The 18,925-nt window shown below is 54.1% G+C and overlaps 1 protein-coding gene across 3 annotated transcripts in view; it reads right to left on the bottom strand.

The window, feature by feature from the left end:
* The window catches only part of Kcnq1 (potassium voltage-gated channel subfamily Q member 1), a 339,994-nt gene that overhangs the window by 25,040 nt on the left and 296,029 nt on the right, over window positions 1-18,925 (bottom strand). Inside the window, exon 16 of one of the 3 annotated variants that reach the window (XM_023710529.1) lies at window positions 3,527-3,603. The exons of 1 other annotated variant lie outside the window; for it this stretch is intronic. In XM_023710529.1, coding sequence (XP_023566297.1) covers window positions 3,527-3,603 — 77 coding nt within the window. Of the gene's footprint in view, window positions 1-3,526; window positions 3,604-6,503; window positions 6,652-18,925 lie in introns of those variants that run through there. One more of the 3 variants, XM_023710528.1, reaches the window with a different exon arrangement.

The following is an 18,925-nucleotide window of genomic DNA, read 5'->3' as shown; positions in this document are numbered from 1 at the left end:
TTGGGGAGGGAGGATCACGGCCATCTGGCCCACCATCGTGCCCAGAGCCTACAGTGTAGGGGTGCTTGGCCAATACTAGATGGCCAGACAGATAGAAATACTGATGGATGGATGAGGGCCAGGTGCAGAATCTCCAGGGTGCTCCAGGGCGGAATCTCTCCGGCAAGTATCCAGCTGGTCTCGCCCAAAGGGCAAGAGAGGCCTGAGCTTGAGGCCATGTTGGGGCTAGAAGCAGGAAGATGTGCGGTCACAGGAGTGGCCACTATGGGGTTGACTGGGACCCTGTGCCTATCCCTTCCTGTGCCCACAGCAAGTGGCCCCCTCTTCTGCCATCCCTGTGGAGTCTGGGCCATGTGGGAAGAACACACAGCCAAGCTTCCAGCAGTGGTGGGGACACCTGTTGGGGAGGGTATGGGGGGCCATGCTGGCAGCTGCGAATGTGCCTGGCAGGCAGGGAAGACACAGGTCATCGGGCTGGGCTGGGGATGGCACTCTGGGCAGCTGGTGCTGAGGATCTGACAAGAGGGAGGGGATGGAGGTTCAGCAGCTGGGCTGCGGGGAACAACTGGAGCAGGGTGGGCTGCGCATCCCAGAGCAGATGCAGCCGCTGGCTCTGTGTGCCTGTGCATGAGGTGGGCATGAGGCGCCCGTGCAGAAAGAACAAAGGGCATTTCGGGCCCCTCTAGGGCAGTCCAGGGCCACAATGGCACTGATGTATAGCTCGGGTGTGTTGGGGCATCTTGCCCCATTTTCCTGTCCAACAAAGCCCTCTCCTGTCTTCTGGGTATCCTGTACCTCCAGGGAGCTGAGCACTGTCTGAGAAAGTGCATGCTGAAGGTGGGGTGTAGTTTCCAGGGCCCCTAAGAGGGAAGTTGTACACCCACAAGGGATAGGAGGGTATAGGTGCTATCCTGATCCCCATAACCTAGCTTGGGCTGTCTGATGCTGCAAGGAAGAGCGAGGGACCCATCCAGAGCCTGGACTGGCAGGCACCAGGAGGAGGTTTGGGGCACATAGTCCTAGAAGACGCTGAGTTAGACTGCATGGAACATGAGGTACAGGGGCTGATGGCTGTGTCACTTCCTGCCAGGACGATGGGTTTTAGGTGCTGGTGGACATTCGGCTGGGCCATGAGGGGAAGGAAAGATTTGGAGATGAAAGTAGCATGGGAGTTGCTAGGTTTAGCAAATGAACTTCTCTTACTGCTAGCCCTCTCATCAGCTTTCAAACACAAATGTACGCTACCACACAAAGCTGACCGAGCAGGGGACTTGTCTATAGGAGTTTCTAAAACAGACCTGACTCTGGGTCTGTTCATGGTCTTGGAGTTGTATCCTGAAGATCTTGTTTTGAGTCCAGTGTTTTGCCTCTGGTGGGGTGGAAGGCCTCCAGGAGGGGCTGATCCTGGCCCTGGGTGACTCCTACCGACCTGTGGCATCAGAACAGCCCCAGATCAATGCTCAGGGCTCTGCCCAACACCACAAATCGTAACTGTCCTGTGAGCCTTCCTAGCTGAGGGCCATGGATGGAGGCTTCTAGAGGCTCCAGCTCTAGTTACCTACACTGGGGAACCTGCTTTGCCTCCCCTGGGGCATCGGACATAGGGAAGCAAGAAGACTCTGGGTGGGACCCAAAATGCTGGGTGGGTCCTCCCCTAGTGTCCAGTGCCGCCTGCCATTCCTGGGGCCAGCTTCCTCCTGGAGTTCCTTATCTGCACAGAGCTTGGGGGGAGGTGGTCCTTGGCTTGGGGTGCAGTGGGTTCAAGGTAGTGCTCAGAAACTGGCTGAAGCCACGGAAAGAGCCGTCGTGGGTTCTGTCCAATGTAGTTAAAAACATCTGACTGCAACCACAAAAATGCTGGCATCCAGGCCTGCTGCAAAAACATTTTCACGTCAAATGTGAACGCGCCGGTGCCTGCGGAGCGTGTGCCATTAACTCTTGGAAGGGAGAGTGCGCAGGCGGCTGAGCAACAGAGCCTGGCAGGCCTGGAGCCACAGGCTAGGTCATGGCAGGGTCAGGCCTGGGGTGAGGACAGCTTCCCGCTTGCCCCTGCGGCTCGGCTTGATGGCCCTGAGGCCACCTGTCCACTCTAGCCCAGATATCCTCTGGGAATGAGGACTGAGACGTTGGGGTGACCTTCAGACGCAGGGGCAGCCACTCCAGCATCAGGATGTGGCACGGACACACATTTGTTCACATGGGGAAACTGAGTGAGGGTGTTTGGGTCGCGTACCAGAGACAGGCAGGAATCAAGGGAGCTTCCCTCTGAGATGAAACTCGGGTGGGGTGACCCAGCAACCCCAAGGAGTAAGACACCACCTGTGTCAGACAGAGACAAGACAGAAAGTGCAGGACAGCTCAGGGAAGGCTTCTGGAGCAGGAGACTTTTGGGGTCACGAGCTGGGATGTCAGTGGGTAGCAGCACCTCGGGACAACAGCCCGGAGGTGGGAACATGTTGGAATATTCCAGAAACAGCAACCATGTTCCCTACTTAATAAAACATCAAGGCTACCCCACAAGTCAAAGAGTCCATCATGGCTCTTTCTGATGTTCCAGCAGCATTTCATCATAGCCTGGCTTTGCCCTGGTGCAGTTCCCCGCCCAACGACAGGCCATTCATGGTCAGATTACCCTTACAACTGTCCAGCCCCAGGGGCACAGTCTCAGAGCAGCCATTACTGGACTAAAGGGCACAGCAGTATCTATTTTGATGGTTTGACCATTTTGTCAGAAGGCATGGACCTATTTTTGTCAGATGTGTCCCCACACTGTCACCAGCATGAGGCTTTATTCCTTGTTTTAGTTTTTACTGATCTGCCTCTAGTAGCCCCTGTACTCTAAACATGGCAAGGCTTGGGCATGAGGGCCTCCTATCCCTGCCCCTGGGCCTTGAACACCTTGGCTGTTAACACTTCGTCCATACCACATGCCATAGGAGGGCACCTGCCAAGCTGGCTCCTGGCTCCTGTCCCCTCCCCGAGGGCTTGCTGCCCTCCAAGTCCAGGTACCAGGTACCAGCTGTCCATGCCCATCTCATGGCATCCTTGCCTGGGGCTCCCCAGAGCCCAGGTTCTGCCTGCCAGGGAACACGTCCAGCTGGCTGGGCCCTGCAGGTCCCCCCCCCCCCATCGACAGGTGTGCAGTGACTCAGCAGCATTTAATTTTCAGCACAGGCAGCTGTTGGACACAGCCTGGAGACCCCTGAGCAGCCTGTCTGGAACTGAGGGGCCCTGGAGCTAGGGGCCAGGTAGCAGGGTAGGAGCTGCTCTTCTCAGTACCTTAGTTTCTCAGGCTTCCCCCAGGGCCACTGCTCACCTTGGGCCATAGAACCTTTACTCTGCCCTGTGTATGGATGATAGACCAGGGAGCCTCTTTGGGCTGGGATTTGGGGACACCACCAGCAGCCCTGTAGAACTCTGCCACGAGTGTCCTGGCACTGATCTTTCTTGGGATTGGCAACCACAACAGGGAATCCTTCCCTGGCTCCCAAAGGCTCTGAAAGAGCACCAGAATGGGGATACTCACAGGTAACAGCCACGTGGACTGACAGAGGAAGGGAGCTTCCAAGACCTCCACTGATTTCTTAGGGGGCAGGAACTGGACTGAAAAATCAGAACCTTCCCATGGGGCTTCAGTGTACCTCCTCAGAATCCAGAGACAGCCTCTCCCAGAGCCAGCAGTCCAGTCAGCTTCACCTGGGCCTCTGGGGAGGGGCTTTGGCAGTGATATTCTCTAGGCTCCCAGTGGCCTTGCAGCCACAACCCTGGGCACTTTCGGCTACCCAAGCTCAAGATGTGACCCAGTCATTCCAGATGTTGGCCCCTTGCTAACCCACCAAGTTTTGGGATGGGTGAGGGCGAGGTTAGCACTGACCGCACAGCAGCTGAGGTCACAGAGAGGGTGCAGGGCAGTGCCCAACCTGCAGCACGCATGCGCACTGGTTACCATGATGACCCCTTCCTGTAGTCCATGACGTCGAGGTTGGGAAAGATAAGTGTGCATAAAGCTGGTAGGGAGGGACCCAGGGAGGCACTCTGCATGGATACTTTCCACCAAGTCCCAGGCCAGGCCCCGCTGACCGCAAAACACAGAAGGAACCAAGCTCTAACAGCACCTTTCACAGGCAGAGAAGATTCTGCAAGGGAACTGATTCAAGGCTTAGGTTTTGGCAGGACGGTGGAGTGATCAGCCAGAAGCAGATAGCGCAGGAGGGCACCAGGCTTCGGGGCCCATGTGTACCTCACAAATATCCCTTCTTTGAGGCCATTTAACCAACCATCCAAGACTGCTCACTGCTTCACTCCTCTCATCCCTACCATACACCCATCCGCTCTTCCTGCCTCCTTTCTCTTCTGTCCATCATCCATGTGTGCATGCATCCATCCTCCTCTCGCCCACCTGCCATCTCCCCACTTCCTCCCCACCTATCCACTACCCATCCACTCATCCATCTGTGCACCTTCCCTTCCATCCAGCTAGCCATTTGCCCACCCACCCACCCACCTACATGCTTGTGTGCAGCCTTCCCTCCTTTTTTCCATTCACCCACCCGTCTATGTACCACTCACCCGCTCTCACCTCCCCCACCCTCCAGGCTGTACGCTGTCTTCATTCTTTCCACAAGCACTGAGCAGCTGCCTCCTGTGTATCTTGCAGCAATAAGAAGATCAAAAGGCTCTGGTGACGCAGTCCCTGGCCCTGGAATGATGCCTGCCACCAACTAAAAATAGACAAAGAACAACCAAGATGCGGGTCTTCTCTCTGTTCCATCTCTTGTCCCCTGAATCCTTGGCCCTCTTAAAAGGTGACATATTCCATGTGGCAGAATGGCCCTGGATGAAAGGAGATCACAGGGACAGGGAGTGGGGTGTCTTGGGGTGATCAGGCATAGTTTTGAGAAAGTGGGTGAATGGGGGTGATGTGGATAAAGGTATTTGTGGGGTGAGTGAACATGCAGGCAGGTCTAGAAGAAAAGGATGCTCCTGGTCTCAGTTCCTATTCCCTGGGTCCATGGGGAACCCAGATTCTCTGAATGGTGACACGCACACAGATGTAAATGCAGGCTGGACTGAGGTCAAGACCTAGCTCTGGGAGCTTTGGGGCCTGGAGGGAATGGTTTGGTGTCCACTCCTCCTCTTTGGTAGGTGACTGGGCAGCCAGTCACAGGTAATGGGTCAGCCAGATGCGAGTTCCTGTCCTACATGGCAGGCTCTCTCTGAGCCTTTGGACTTTTGGCTGCTATGTCAGTGGGGGTCCAGAGCCCACAGGCAGAGCACAGATCCTGGGCTGGATGGAATTGCAGGGTTGGCACAGGGGTAGAGACCTCGGCATCCAGGCACCAGCACTGTACCTGGGGGCCTTGAGGCTGTTTGATGCATTACTTTGAGGTGCTAGGCATACAGAAGTCAGGGCTTGAGGAAGGGTCCTCAAAGAGGGGGTTAGGGCTGAGAGGACTTCGGAAAGGTGAGGCTGCAGAGGAAGGAGCCTGGCCCTGGGGTGCAAGCTGTGGAGGGCTCAGGACTGCATTCCAGGGAAGAGGGAGGCTGTCGGGGCCTAAGCAGGGCGCATTGTGGTCTGGTTTATGTTGTAAGTATTCCTTTGGCCTCTGAATGGGGGTGGGGGGCGGGAAAGCCACAGGGTGCCCCCTGGGACAGGGCTGTCCTCTTTGGGAAGGATACACTTTTTGTACGCACTGTTCCTGTCTCCCGGAAATGCCCTTCCGGCCCTGGCAGAGGCCATGATGAGAAGAGCAGGGTTATGGAGCTGACCAGGCAGAGATTCAGATGTGATCCCCCAACACTCAGTGCCCACAGTGGGTGGGCTGTGGATGGGGAGTGGGGGCGTGGGGGGCTGGGAACAGGAACAGGGAAGGAGGATGGACCTAGGTCCCCAAACCAGGAGTAGAGAGACAGACTGCAAACCTTCCACCTGCCAAGGGAGGGCCTGGGTAACCACTGTCCCACTCGGCAGCCCGTAGGGTATCACAGCCATTTAGCTGTGCTGTGGCTAATATCACTACCTCTGCACTGGACGGCACAGAGATAGGCAGCCGTCACTGCCAGAACTGACCACGGCCATGGCCGACCCTCCATCTTCTGGTGACAGCAACCATTTCTCCTTTGAGGCCTCCCTTCCCCCTCTCGGCACCCACCAGCTGGCTGCCGGCTGAGCACTAGGCTCAGGCCAGGGGGCATAGGCCACGCCCCTCTCCCCACACTAAGGGCTCTTCAGGAATGTTCAGTTGCTTAGCGAGGGTCACCCTCCGGGGTTTTGCTGGGGCTGTTGAGACATGGAAGCTGTGACTTGTGGAATGAAATCTGGGCTGCTTAGTGCCACTAGCCCCTTCATAGAGAGCACCGTGCCTCAGACACAGGCTGCTGCTATGCGATATTAGTCCCTAGATCTAGCTGTACTCAAAGCTGCTTTACTCTTAGACTTGTCAGGGGGTGGGTGGGAGGCACCAAATTTCTTCTTTCTTCAGACAAGAGTTTCTGTCCTTTGAATCAGAAAGTTCGGCATGAGGATCGGCTTTCTGGGAGCACAACAGCTGAAGGTCAGGACCAAGGGTCAGCGTAGGAGTCATGGTGTTTGGGTGACTGCCTGAAGGAGGGGTGGCTGAGGGTCCCAGGTGCAGAATCTGGAGGAGGTTGCTAGGGAAGGCAAAGGCAGGAGGAGGGCCGTGAAAGTGAGACCCAGGTGGTGCTGGGGCAAATCTATGGAGTACACATTACTTGGTTTTAAGACAAATGATACTAAAGTATGAGTTGTTTTTTTTTTTTTTCTAAACAGAAACCTCATTTTTCAGGTTTAACTGGGGTATTGGTGTCCTGCAATAAAAATGTGGGTTTTGGGTTGTAGTTGGGGTACACATCCCTGCTTCAGGGATTTCCCATGGTTTCCCTGTTTATGTCTCTGAATTGCTACTGGTCAGGCATCCGGGGAGTCACCTCCATTTTGCAGACAGGCAATCCAAGGCTCCAAGAGCACCACATACTCGAAGTATCACATCTGGTGAGGGCAGAGCGGGGTAGAGTTCCTCCACTAAGTCTGGTCTGGAAGCTTTGGACTGGGGTACCCAGAGAGGGGTGAGTGCCTGGTTGCTCAGGGTCCCTCCGGTTCTCCAAGCAGCCTTCTGCCTGGTATCAGCATATCCATATAGCAGATGGAAAAATGGAGGCTCAGACTGGTTACCTGGCGCACCTGCCTGCCTCTAGGGTGTCTAACCTTTGTATATGCGGGTGGGCTAGGGCCCCCGCAGATGTGGGTAGGGAACAAAAACAAGTTATAGCTTCAGGCCATGTAAGTTACAGCCACAGAGCCCTGACACGTGATGAGCTCATAGTCCTGCGGGGAGGCAGCTCCTCCTGTTCTCGCAGCCTCAGGGACCTGCTCGAGGTCCTGAGATGTCCCCCAGTGCTGCAGTGTCTTCGGCAGACAGCAAACGGAGGCAGGAAAGGGGCAGGGTGAAGGTCACCAGCACCCATAGCAACTGAAGTGTGGCTGCTGGGCCCCTGGGACAGCAGGAATTTTCTACCATCTTCCCTGGCTGGCCCTAGTTGGTAACTGCGGCTTGTCCTGTGCACAGGAGGCTGTGGCCTACTGTGGTGGGACTTGAGAACTACAGTCTCTTTCCTGTCCTACAGAAGTCAAAGGTGCAGGTGGGACATGAGCACAGCTCCCAGTCTATGCTCTGACTTCGGTTGGGTGCAAACACATCAGCACAGCCACCCGCCCTGCCTGCTCAGGATGCTGGCACAGAGCATGCTGCCCACCAAGGCCAACACTACAGGAAGTGGGGCCTTGCTGAGTGGGGTCTCCTTCTCGCTGCATCCATCTCTCTGCACCTGCCCTTGCTCAGTGCCCGGGCTTCTATACCATCTACTACACCGACTCCCAGCCGGAGGGCTCCCAATCCTCCTGGTGCCCACTGCCAAGAAGAAGCCTGAAAATATATCCCTGGGGAAGCCTGGAAATAGGACAACCACCCAGTGGTCACCCGGCTACCTGGTGCTCAACAGTGGGCCTGCCTGGCTCAGCTGTGTGTCCCTCTGCATCCCTGCTGGTTAAAACCGAGGCCTCCAAGGCTGGGAGGTCATGGGGGTGTTGGGAACACAGGCAATACTTCCAGCCCACCTCTGCAGGCTCTGTGGAAGCAGCAGCCTGGCCCCCCAGCCCAGGATATTCAGGAGGGTGCCTGAGAACTTTATAGAGCCCTGTCAAGCCAAACAGCTATGTCTGGGAACATGGAGATGGACTTGGACATTTCCAGTCCTTCAGAAAGCAACAGGCCAGGGAGCTCACATGGACAGGAAGGCAGGGAAGCCATAGGGAGCCCCCCAGGTCTCCTGATGGAGGTTCCACGGCCTGCCATGCTGAGTCACTTCAGACTAGGGCATGGCACTATTGTCACGTGCAGCCTAGGAGCAGGGAGTGCTGGTACCATAAAGAACCTGCCACCAGACAAGGGGGGAGGTCAGGCCAGCTGCCACCTCAAATGCCTCCTTGTACAAGTGACCAGGAGGCCTGGGCACAAAATGGGCAAGAGTGGACAGGGGGCTGAGGTCAGGGTCCTCGTCCCGTCCCCTTTCTGCTGTACCGAGCCTCTTACACAGTGCGACTCCAAGCTGATAGCCCTGCACTTCTAGATAAGCTCTCACAAGTGGTCGCCCAAGCACTATGATGTAGGTGTCCCTCAGCCTAACACCTGGCATCCCCTGTCACTGTCAATATCCTAAGCTCCAGCAAGTCTGTCCATTTCTCTTCCCAGTGAACACCTGAAAATACAAGGCCAGGCAGAAGGGACAGTCAGAAGGTCAGGAGCTCAGCAGATCCTGAGATACCAGACATATCTGAAATCTCCAGAAAGATTCCAGGGCCTGCTCTACCCATCAAATAAGGGCATGCTCAATACATGTCAGAGTACAACACGCTGTGGTATGTTAAAAACAGGATTGCTAAGAAAATTCCATAGAGGAGATACTGTCTAGGTGATACGTCCAAAAAATGAGAAAGAAAGGTTAAGAGATATGGAAGTTTCTGTAGCAATGTCTCCAATCTGAACTTTAGGTATTATAGCAAAGAAAAATAGAGGTAGATGGTATGAAGGCAATGATCAGGAATAATAAGCGAAATGGAGTAGCATACACCTACAACCCCAGCATTCAGGAGGTGAAGTCAGAAGGTTTATGAGCTTGAGACCAACCTGGACTCTAAATAAGACCGCCTTCTCAAAAACAAACAAGCAAGAAAACAAACAAAAAAGAATGTTTCCTAGAGCTTAAGTACTTAAGTCTCCAAAGAGCCCAGCACAATTAATGATCAAAGTCAACCACAGAGGAACTTTGCCAGGAAATACGGATCACTAAGGCTAAGGTACAGATACAAAAACTTCTAGGAAAAGAAAAAGAAAAAGAAAAGAAAGGCTGTGTAGAAGAGTATGAGAATAAACCAGGTGTCTCACTTCTCAAAAGCAAGTTGGGGTGGGACAAATCCATGGGATGAGGTCTCCCAAGTTTTTTTTCTCCCAATTTTCTGAAGGAAAATTCTTTTCAAATTGAAGTTGTATACCCAGAGAAACTGTCAAGAGGGTACACTGGTGCAGTGCAGACATTTCTAGGGCACAGGACATGGGTTTTCCTCACACTTCGTGTTAAAAAGTCCTGTCTAAAAAACTGAGGAGACAGAAGAATCAAGAGGGAGGTACAGGATCTGGGGAACAAGAAGTCCAACCTTGGATAGTTACAAAGATGAGCTTCAGAACAAGGCTAGAAAGAGACTTCCAGAGAGCACGATCCAGATTAAAGCTGGGGAAGAGAGGCGGGGGGGGGGGGGGGGGGGGGGACACGGTGGGGCCAGAGGAGACTGAGGAGGCGGGGCGCAGTGTGCAAAACTGGGCTCTCTGAGGAGACGCAGATGATGGGGCGGGGGCAGCTGGGAAACAGGCAAGAATCTCAGAGCCTCTTCAAATCAGTTATTTGAGGATGAGACCTGTCCAATTAAATGAACAACTGACAGAGAGAGAGAGAGAGAGAGAGAGAGAGAGAGAGAGAGAGAGAGAGAGAGAAAGAGAAAGTGAGAGCAAGAAAGCCAGCCAACAGTGGAGGCTCTGTCTCTACCTTTATCCAGGACCAAAACACACCAGTGGTGGGAAGAAGAGCCTCACAACTGCATGCAAATGTAACAAACCTCCACGGATGCCACCATTCCAGCAATCACGGGAGGCACACACAGTGGCAGGCCACAATGGCATTTTGTATCCCAGAGGGCTGAGACCACAAACCCCATATGACTCTCACTTCCCATATTTAATTCCCCTAGCCTAAAAGTGACATTTAGAAACATATTTCCCTTTTGGTAAAGTTTATCTGAATCCAAAAATTTCTAATTCATTTTTTATTTGCTTTGCTAAGGAAAATGAATGATGCAATAGTTATCTATGACATCATATTTGTGATACCCATCCATCTCCACATCCATCTCTCTAACCATTTACCCATCTCTCCACCTGTCTATCCATCTGTGTATCATACATGCATCCATCCACCAACCCATCCACCCATCCTTCCATCTATCCATGTATCTATCTGTCTTGTCCCTGTTCACCCACACATCCATTCATATATCCACCTATCCATTAGTCGATCTGTCTTTGTTCACACGTCCTCCATAAACTGTCCCTGTCCAACCATCTGTCCATTAATCCTTCAGATACATCTATCTGTACATCCATTCATTTGCCCTTCTATCATACTTTTTGAGACAGGCTCTTGCTTTGTAGTTCAGACTGGCCTTGAACTCACTGTGTAGCCTTGACTGGCCTTGAACTCATGATCCTTTTGCTCCAGCCTCCCAAGTCCTGGGATTACCCAGCTTCATTTGTCCCTCTATCCTCCCAAGTCCTGGGATTACCCAGCTTCATTTGTCCCTCTATCCATCTATCCTTTCTAAATATCTGGAATCCTGCTCCCCTTATGCTGACTGTGGGTCTTTTTGGGATAACAAAGGGTATACTTAGGAAAAGGAGGGGGTCATGGAGATTTTCGCTTTTCATTTCAGACCTTTCTATACTGTTAGAATTTTCTAGAAATTAAAAGAGAACTAAGATTATTTATATCTTGTTTTTTAAAAAAACGTGATAACATTCATCTATGGAGAAAGCATGGTCCTCCTTTTGCCTTCTCCTCTCCTCAGCTCTGCACCAAAACCTATTAATAGCAACCGTGTGTGCTATTTTCGGCAGCCCCTCCCTCTGAGGTCTTTCCCGCCCACCCCCACTCCTCCCGGCTTGGCGCCCTGCTCTGTCCTGCATGGTAATTATCCCAGTCTGTAATTATGTGGTGTATTTCTGGCCCAGGGCAGTCCCCTATGCAAGGAACCCTGTCTTGTGCCTGTGGTGCTCAGCACTGTCGCCGTCTGGGACACTGCAGAACTGTGTGGTTGCCCTAGAAGGGCAGATGTCGGGGCAGCTTGGACCCTGGACATGTTCATCCTCAAAGCCCTGTGCAGACGGCCTCAAGTCTTGGTGTGGCACTTGGCAGCTGAGCCCCTGGCAGTGCCCCCAGCAGTACCCATGAGAGGGGGCGGAAGCAGGCGCTTCCCCTTGCCACGTGCCGGGCGCTGGGCCAGGGCTCAGTAGGGAGGGCTCCAGGTAGTGCTGGCCATGAGCCCAGAGGGAGTGTCCTGTCTCCTTCTTAGGGATGCGGAAACCAAGGCCCAGAGGGATGGTGCGAATTGCCTCAACTTGGCCCTGTCTGCCGTAACCCTGTGCACACCTCTGCTCAGGGTTCCCGTGGGCAGGTGGATGGGTTTAGATGGAGCCTCAAGCCAGGAGTCAGGGGTCTTGGACCTCAGCAAGAGGGGAGGTAGAAGCAGGTCCAGGAGAAAGCTTCAGGTTGTGGCCAGGTAAAAGGTCATGGTGGAATACCCCTGAGATTAGGATTGGGAGTAAGAGAGGAAGGGAGGGATGCTAAGCTGCAGCACTGCCCTGCCTGAGGTGCCCACAGTCTGCCAAGCTCTCTGCTCTGCCCTTAGACCTGGGCTGGGCTGACAGCTGTTTAGACCCTAAGCATTTGGGCAGGCAGGGCCCCTTCTCCACACAGCAAGACCGGGTAGCTGCGGACGGCCCTTAGGCGGGGCCAGGCTGAGCTGCTTCTTTTGCTGCAGGCCATAGAGCTACCATCCCCCAGGCCCTGGACAGCAGAGGGTCCTACAGGGAAAGCTGGGGCAGCTTCGGAGGAGGCAGCAGAAGGCTGCAGCCCTGAGACTTGTCTGCCCCAGGCTAGGTGCTCCCTGGGGGGAGGGGATGCACGCATGTGTTCCGGGGTCCAGAGGTGGAGTGGGCTGGGGCGGGCTGGCTGTGGGGAGATGGGGGTGGAGGAAAAGCGGAGAGCACGTGGTTGGAAAAGGTAACTGAGTTGGAGGAAGTGAGGGAGGAGGGTACAGGAGAGGAAGGCTGCCTTCCTGTACCCAGGAGAGGGTACAGAGGAGGAGGCTGGGGGTGGGGTAAAGAGGCTCTGGTCTGGCTGTCCTGTGCCCACTGAAAGGGTCGCTGGGATGGCTCTGTGCACTGCACTGTGCAGGAGGCCCCGTATGCAGGCCAGGAGAGCCCCGGCCTGTGGGGAGGGTTCCAAGAAGAGATTTATTAGTGAAACAAAAGCATATTTTTTCAGGCAGGACTGTTTGTACAGTTACTTCATGACATCGTCTTGGCCCCAGGCCCGGAGCGGGATGGCCAAGGAGGCCCCGCGCGGCTGACCGACTGCGGGCGGCGGCACAAACCCGCTTGTTAGCTGCCCGTCCTCTCCCGCCCTTATCTGGTCCCTGACATCAAAGTGGGGGCTTTTCATAAGTGAATTAAAATAGCACACAAGCAGCACAGGGGCGGAAGACCCCAGGCCAATTAGCTCTAAGTAGGGTGAGAGGCCTTTCAGAGCCGAGGCCACTTTCTTAAGGAGTCGCTGCAGCTTGTCAAACTCGATGAAATATTTTGCCCAAAGCTCATTATAATAATGAACCTGCATTTCTTTCCTCAAGAGAATAATTAGCAGACTTCCAAATGGGCTAAAGCCGCAATTTAAAAACTGCGTCTCCCCCATCCCCCCAATTGTCCCTCTTCATTTTGTGACAAGGACGCCTTGGCGCTTTTGGGAGGAGCCCAGACTCCCAGCATCCTCTCTCCGCCTTGACAGCAGGGCCATCAGCACAGTAGCACAAGGTCCTGTAGAGTCTGGGGCTCTGCTTGGCTCGACCACCCCCTCACCATGTTAGACAGGCTAGGGCCCCAGCCCTCCCACTCATCTCTATGTGGTGGCTGATCAGAGTGTGGAAGAGTGGAGACTGCTCAGTGGTGGACCAGAACACAGGCTGGGCCTGGACTTCGCTACTGGGCACAGAAGGGGCTGAGGGTAGGTGAGTAGATTGGGTTTGCAAGCCCCCAAAAGGTTACCTGAATTTAGAGGTGCTCAGAGGCAGAGACCTGGGACACTGCAGACTAGGACAACTGGAAAGGTTTGGGGTGTGCAAATTTGCAGGGTTCAGCAGGTCATGGGGCACAGACTTAGGGTACTATCAGCTGAGCTGAGGCTTCTGCACACCCTAGCTAGGTACCACAGTTCCCACAGAGAAAGCCCAGTAACACTGACTGCTCTGAGTGGCTTGGCAGTCCAGTGGGCAGAGGAGACAGGTCTCATGATGTACAGTCACATGGTCCAACAGAGCTGGGGACAGCTGGGCCCCAGGTCACCTGCCAAGTATGGGTCCCTTGCACAGGGGTTACTCCTCTTCATCACAGAAGTATCTCTATGCATGATGCTTGCTGTAGCTCCAGTAGCTTGGAGGGACAGAGACTGGCTCAAGTGGAAAAGAGACCAGAAGGGTTAGAGCCCCTCAGCAGGAACCTCCAAAGTATTCTCCTCGTCTCCTCTCTCCCTCCCTCCTTCTATCCTTGTCTCTCCTTTCCCAACTGTAAAAGGGGGGTTGGAGATTCAGAAAAGTCCGCTTCAGTGACACATATCTAAATCCACTCTCCAGAGACAGCCAGCACTCGGTTCTTGCCTTTTACAAGGTGACACTTTGTGCAGCCCAGCCTGGGATTGAGCGATCTCCTTTGTGACCTGGCCACTGGGCATCTCCTAGTGTCGTCGAAGCATGCCTGAGAACTGTGTAACTGTCCCTGATATGCCCGACATGAACTAACTGTTTTGTGTCTGTGAATTTCCAGGCTGTTTCCAACTTCATTTAAGTGAGGCTGTGACTAGCTGTGTGCGCGCCAGTCTGCCTCAGCTTGTCTTTGTTCTTGAGGGCCAGAGTCCTCGAAGAGGGATCACAGGGTCAGGGGAAAGACGCTCTTTGTTGCTCCGGACACTTTTTGTTAGATCACTTCTGAGAATGGTGAACAACTGTCCCGTCTCGCCCCTGCTCCGTGAAGTGCTCACACAGCCATGTTCTGGCTTCTTTTCATCAAAATTCTTAGACTAAGTCTGCAAACTTTTCTGAAAGAGCCAGAGAGTAAATAGTTCAGGCTTTTCAGGTTACGTGATCTCTGTCCAACCACAGAGGCTCCTCTGCTTCCAGTGGGGCTCAGTCCTGCTTCGCTTTTCATACGCTACAAACACAAGGGGAGTGCACACAGATGCACCGGGTCTAAGGAACACGGCAGGCTCCAGAGCTTGGGCCACTCACCCTCACAGTCACGTGAGCTGTGCTTACTGTGCTGCCTGGCATCCTGAAGGAGAATTTTGCAGCGCTAGACCAGGAAGATCATATTTCAGAATCTTAAACAGTGTTTTCTACTGAACTCACATCATTTTCCAATGCTTATAAAGTTGAGTTGCTCTTAGGTGGGGACTATCTATACCTAACTTTGTCATTGTATGATAATACGAGGACAGCTAGTTATAACCTTAGCACCTACTGAAGTTCAGGTGCAGATCCACAAAGTTTGGATTTATCCATCTGTGCCTGGCTTGGGTCTGGCTGCTGTGCCCAGCTCTTTCCTGCTGCTGCCCTTGGGGGTGAACCTGCTGTGCCCCTCAGGCAAGATGCTCTGCTCCTGGACTAGCTGGGTGGCTCCGTCCCCCACACTCTCCGCAGGGATTACAGCTGCAGGGTTTCACCCCAGGCTTGTAGTCCAGGCCTGAGCTGAGTCTGGAGGGGACAAGGTGGAGTAGCGGGGAGAGGCAGTTCTCCCACACACTCACTGGGCCTGGGCTAGGACTGGATCTGGGGATTCCCGTAACGCGGCAGAAATTCCTACTCGGCAGGCGGGGTGTGGGGGGTACTATGGAGTGATGGGGGGCGTCCCAAGGGGGTGGAAGAGGGTCTCACCCACACTGTGCCTGGGCTGGGACGAGTAGGCCCCGCTGGTGCAGGGTAGCCGGAAGCTCTCCCACACACTCACTAGGCCTGGGCCAGGACTGGGTCTCAATAATACGAGGACAGCTAGAGAGGATATAGGCACGGGTAGGCGTAGCTCTGTTCTAAGAATATTTTATTTACACAAACAGGGGTTGGGCTGGATTAGGCCTACACTAACCTTACCTGTCTTGTGTTAGAGGGTGGACAGAACGAGTATGTGTTCACAGTCTCTGTGATCTAATTTGCCTGCATTTCTACCACTGAGTTAGTGCTTTCCTCCGAGATCTGGATCTTTATATGCTAAAAATGGTCTCTTGCCATTGAGGCCGTTGTCTCCCCAGTGTGTTGTCCTGGGCAGCCTTTCCCTTGAGGGGCAGCCTTTTCTCCCCCACCCCCTATAGAGCTGAAGCTGGACAGGAGGCTGGGGAGGGGTCCGTGGGAGCCTGTGAACTCACCCCTGTCTCTTTCGGAGACAAAAGCCCTTCCTTCCGGCTCTCAGCCTAATCTCCAAGTCCCAGTCAGTCTGATCCTCTGAGAACAGAGCCACAGGATGAGTGGTGGTCACAGAGAAGCAGACAGAGATGAGTAGCAGGGTTCTTCCTGGGGAAAACACAGTACTAGCAAAGGGTCTGCCCTGTAGGGCAGAAAGGTCCGTTACTAATGGCTCCCAAGCCCGGGAGACCAATGCCAACAGGAAGCCATTACCCCACCTAAGCCCCTAGAGCCACTGGAAGCACAGTGCTTCCATAAAACGGACACAGTTGTTGGTCCCATCTTATGACTAAAAAGCCATGGTTATGTCACTGGGATGTGTGACATACCTGACATGGAGAGGCAGTGTCACAAACCAGGAACCACGGTAATGACAAAGACCATCTCGGGAAAAAGTTCAGGTAGTGTCACACTCCAAGAATTTTATAGGTGACAGCCCACAAGTACACACATGATTGTGCCTCAGTTTCGCTTCTGTAAAATGACAGTGTGAGTGGCCTGTGCTTATTGCTGTCAGGGAGGGGGAACTCACTGGGCTGGCAGAGGGTGGCACTCAGCACTGGCGAGTTGCAGTCATTCTTGTCCCTGGGAGCGGTGCTGCTGCCTTGTCCCCTCACTGGCCAGCTAGAGAACTCAGTGATTCTCTAGTGTTTCTGTTTAGTCTGCAGAAAGCTCTAGGTGCTGTCCATGTGAAGGCACGCTTGCTCCTCCTAGAGGGGCCTTGGCCTTTGACTCCCGAAGGGCCTCTTGCCTTCAGGGCTGTGGCTATGTACTATCAGGGGCTTAGCCCCAGCTGACAAGGCTGCACTGGGTGGGGAGCAGGTGATCCCAGCACCCCAGCCAGTGGTTAGAGCGGGTGCCTTGAATGCCTCATGTGTGTGACAGCAGACCCTGCAGTCCATGGGGGCCAAAGGTGGGGGATGGCAGGTTGAGCTGGGATAAGGCAGAGGAGAAGCAGGCAAGAAGGGGAGCAGGGATCCAGGGAGAGGACAGGAGGGAGGCAGGCCCAGGAGCTCTGGGCAAGCCTGGGCAGGCAGTAGCCCTGGGCACTCAGGGGGCAGGCTGAGAGGGCAGGTTGGTGCAGATGGCAGGAAGGGGGCCAGAAGAGACCCTGCAGAAGGCCCAGGCAGGTCCAGGCTTGTGTCCCCATGTCCCAGCAGGCTTCTCTAGGGCCCATCTCCGCTGCCTGCCAGGGCCCGCAGGGGTGAGGCTGGGTAACTGCTCCTGCTCCAGAGAACACTCCATACGGACATCCCAAAGTTCCTGGGCACATAGGAGTATTCTCCAGAGAACGGAGCACAGTGTGGCCCAGAGGAACCTCTTCTACAGACCATGAGCTTTTTGCAGGACCCCACATACTTAGCTCCCTTCCCCCAACCCATCTCCAAGACTTTCAGGCCAGGTTTCCCTCAGCCAAAAATGCTTGTGGGTATTTCACCAGCTCACTTGGCCCCTCAGGAAGCCCTCACCAATTCCATTATACTACAGTGTCTGTGCCTAGACTAGGAGAAATCATGAGGTTGGGACTCTGGAGAGTCCTAGAATCCTCCAGAAAAGCTAAGATTGGGCCCGGATATCCCTAGAGTAGGCCCTAACTCATTCTAGAGTATAAGCCCTGCTAGTTGGTAGCCCATGTGGCCCTGAGCATAGGCTATGCTTGACTCTTGCTCTTCTGTTCCAGGTTAATTGAGGTGATAGGTAAAGGGATTGGGAGAAGGGGATTGGGACAGGGGACCCAGAGAGCTGTTCAGCCACCTTCCTGGCCTGGCCTGAGAATACATGCAAATGCAGTCGGGCTTGCCAGGTCCATGCCAAGTGGACTGCAGCACTGGGGCTTCTTGGGCCCTGCTGTCTACAGGACATTGACCCAGTATGGTATAGTGTGGTTTGGAGGTGGTAGTGGCAACTTGGTTGTCCCTTCCTGAGACGCAGGGCTGAAGAGCCAGCAGTCACTCTACCCCATTAGCCCCCAATCCTGTGCAGACTAGTTCATCCTACAGGCTGACTTCCTGGCCTCAGAGTCGCTGATGTGGCTGTGGCAGAGGAGCTGGACACCTCTGCGCCCAGTGAGTGCCGCGGCCCAGGAACATGCATCTGCAGGGCTGTTGCCATCATACCTTGAGGTCTGGCCCACGTCTCAGGGATACTCAGGGCTCTGGGTGCTACCAGTGCAAAGGAGAAGAACTTAACAAGAGAGTACTTAGTCTCTAGAGGGGTTTCATGATATTGCTGGCGTATCTAGATGCTCTAACAAGCACATCTCAGGCGCTCAAGGATAGTAACTTCTAGGCTTCTGTGACAGATCCCTATAGGTGGTGTCAATATTGACAAGGTTTCCCAGCTCTTCTTGCTGGGGACAGGCAGGAGACAGCCAGAGCCAGGAGCTAGGTCCAACCTTCTACTGCCCTTCTCCCAGCGGACTCGGAAGCCTGGAAGGGTCCCTGAAGCTTAGGCCCCGGGGTCCTAGCTCGGCTAGTCTCTTGGATCCCTGGTCATGGACAGCCTTACTGCTAGCTGAATGCTCTGTGCAAAAGTAACAGCCGAGGGCCTCCCTTGGTAGCATGTCCTACCACAGAACAAGCAGCATCTTGCTGGATGCTCCTCCCCAGCTGGGGTCTTTTGTCACCCTATTTCACAGATGGGAGAGGAGAGGTCCACAGGAGGTACCTAGCAGCTACCCACGATCACACAGATGGTTAGTGGCAGAGTGACTTCCAGACAAGAAGATACAGGAAGGACCAGTGAGACCCATCTTCTGGCACCACACAGTACTCACATGTCACAGACTGATATGTCCCAGCCTCCCCACAGTCCCTGGTGTCCAGTGAAGGGCCTCTGCTTAGAGGGGTCATGACCATGGATCCTGGAGATCTTGGGCATGGATATGGCCTTGTCCTCTGTTCTTTCCTACCTGAGCCTCTTCCTCAAAGAGAAGGCTTACATAGATGGTGTTGAAGTGGCAGAAGGCGGCTGAGGGGCCAGTCAAAAGTCCCAAGCTTCACGCAGCAGGGCTCCAGGGTATGGCCTGGCAGATTGTATCAGTTGGGCTGGGAGCCTAGAGACCTTGGGATTGTTTAG

The sequence above is a fragment of the Octodon degus genome, unplaced genomic scaffold, assembly GCF_000260255.1.
Source record: "Octodon degus isolate 3935 unplaced genomic scaffold, OctDeg1.0 scaffold00018, whole genome shotgun sequence".
NCBI lineage: Eukaryota > Metazoa > Chordata > Mammalia > Rodentia > Octodontidae > Octodon > Octodon degus.
Note: the sequence above shows the minus strand (reverse complement) of the source record. Positions and strands in the feature narration are given on the sequence as shown.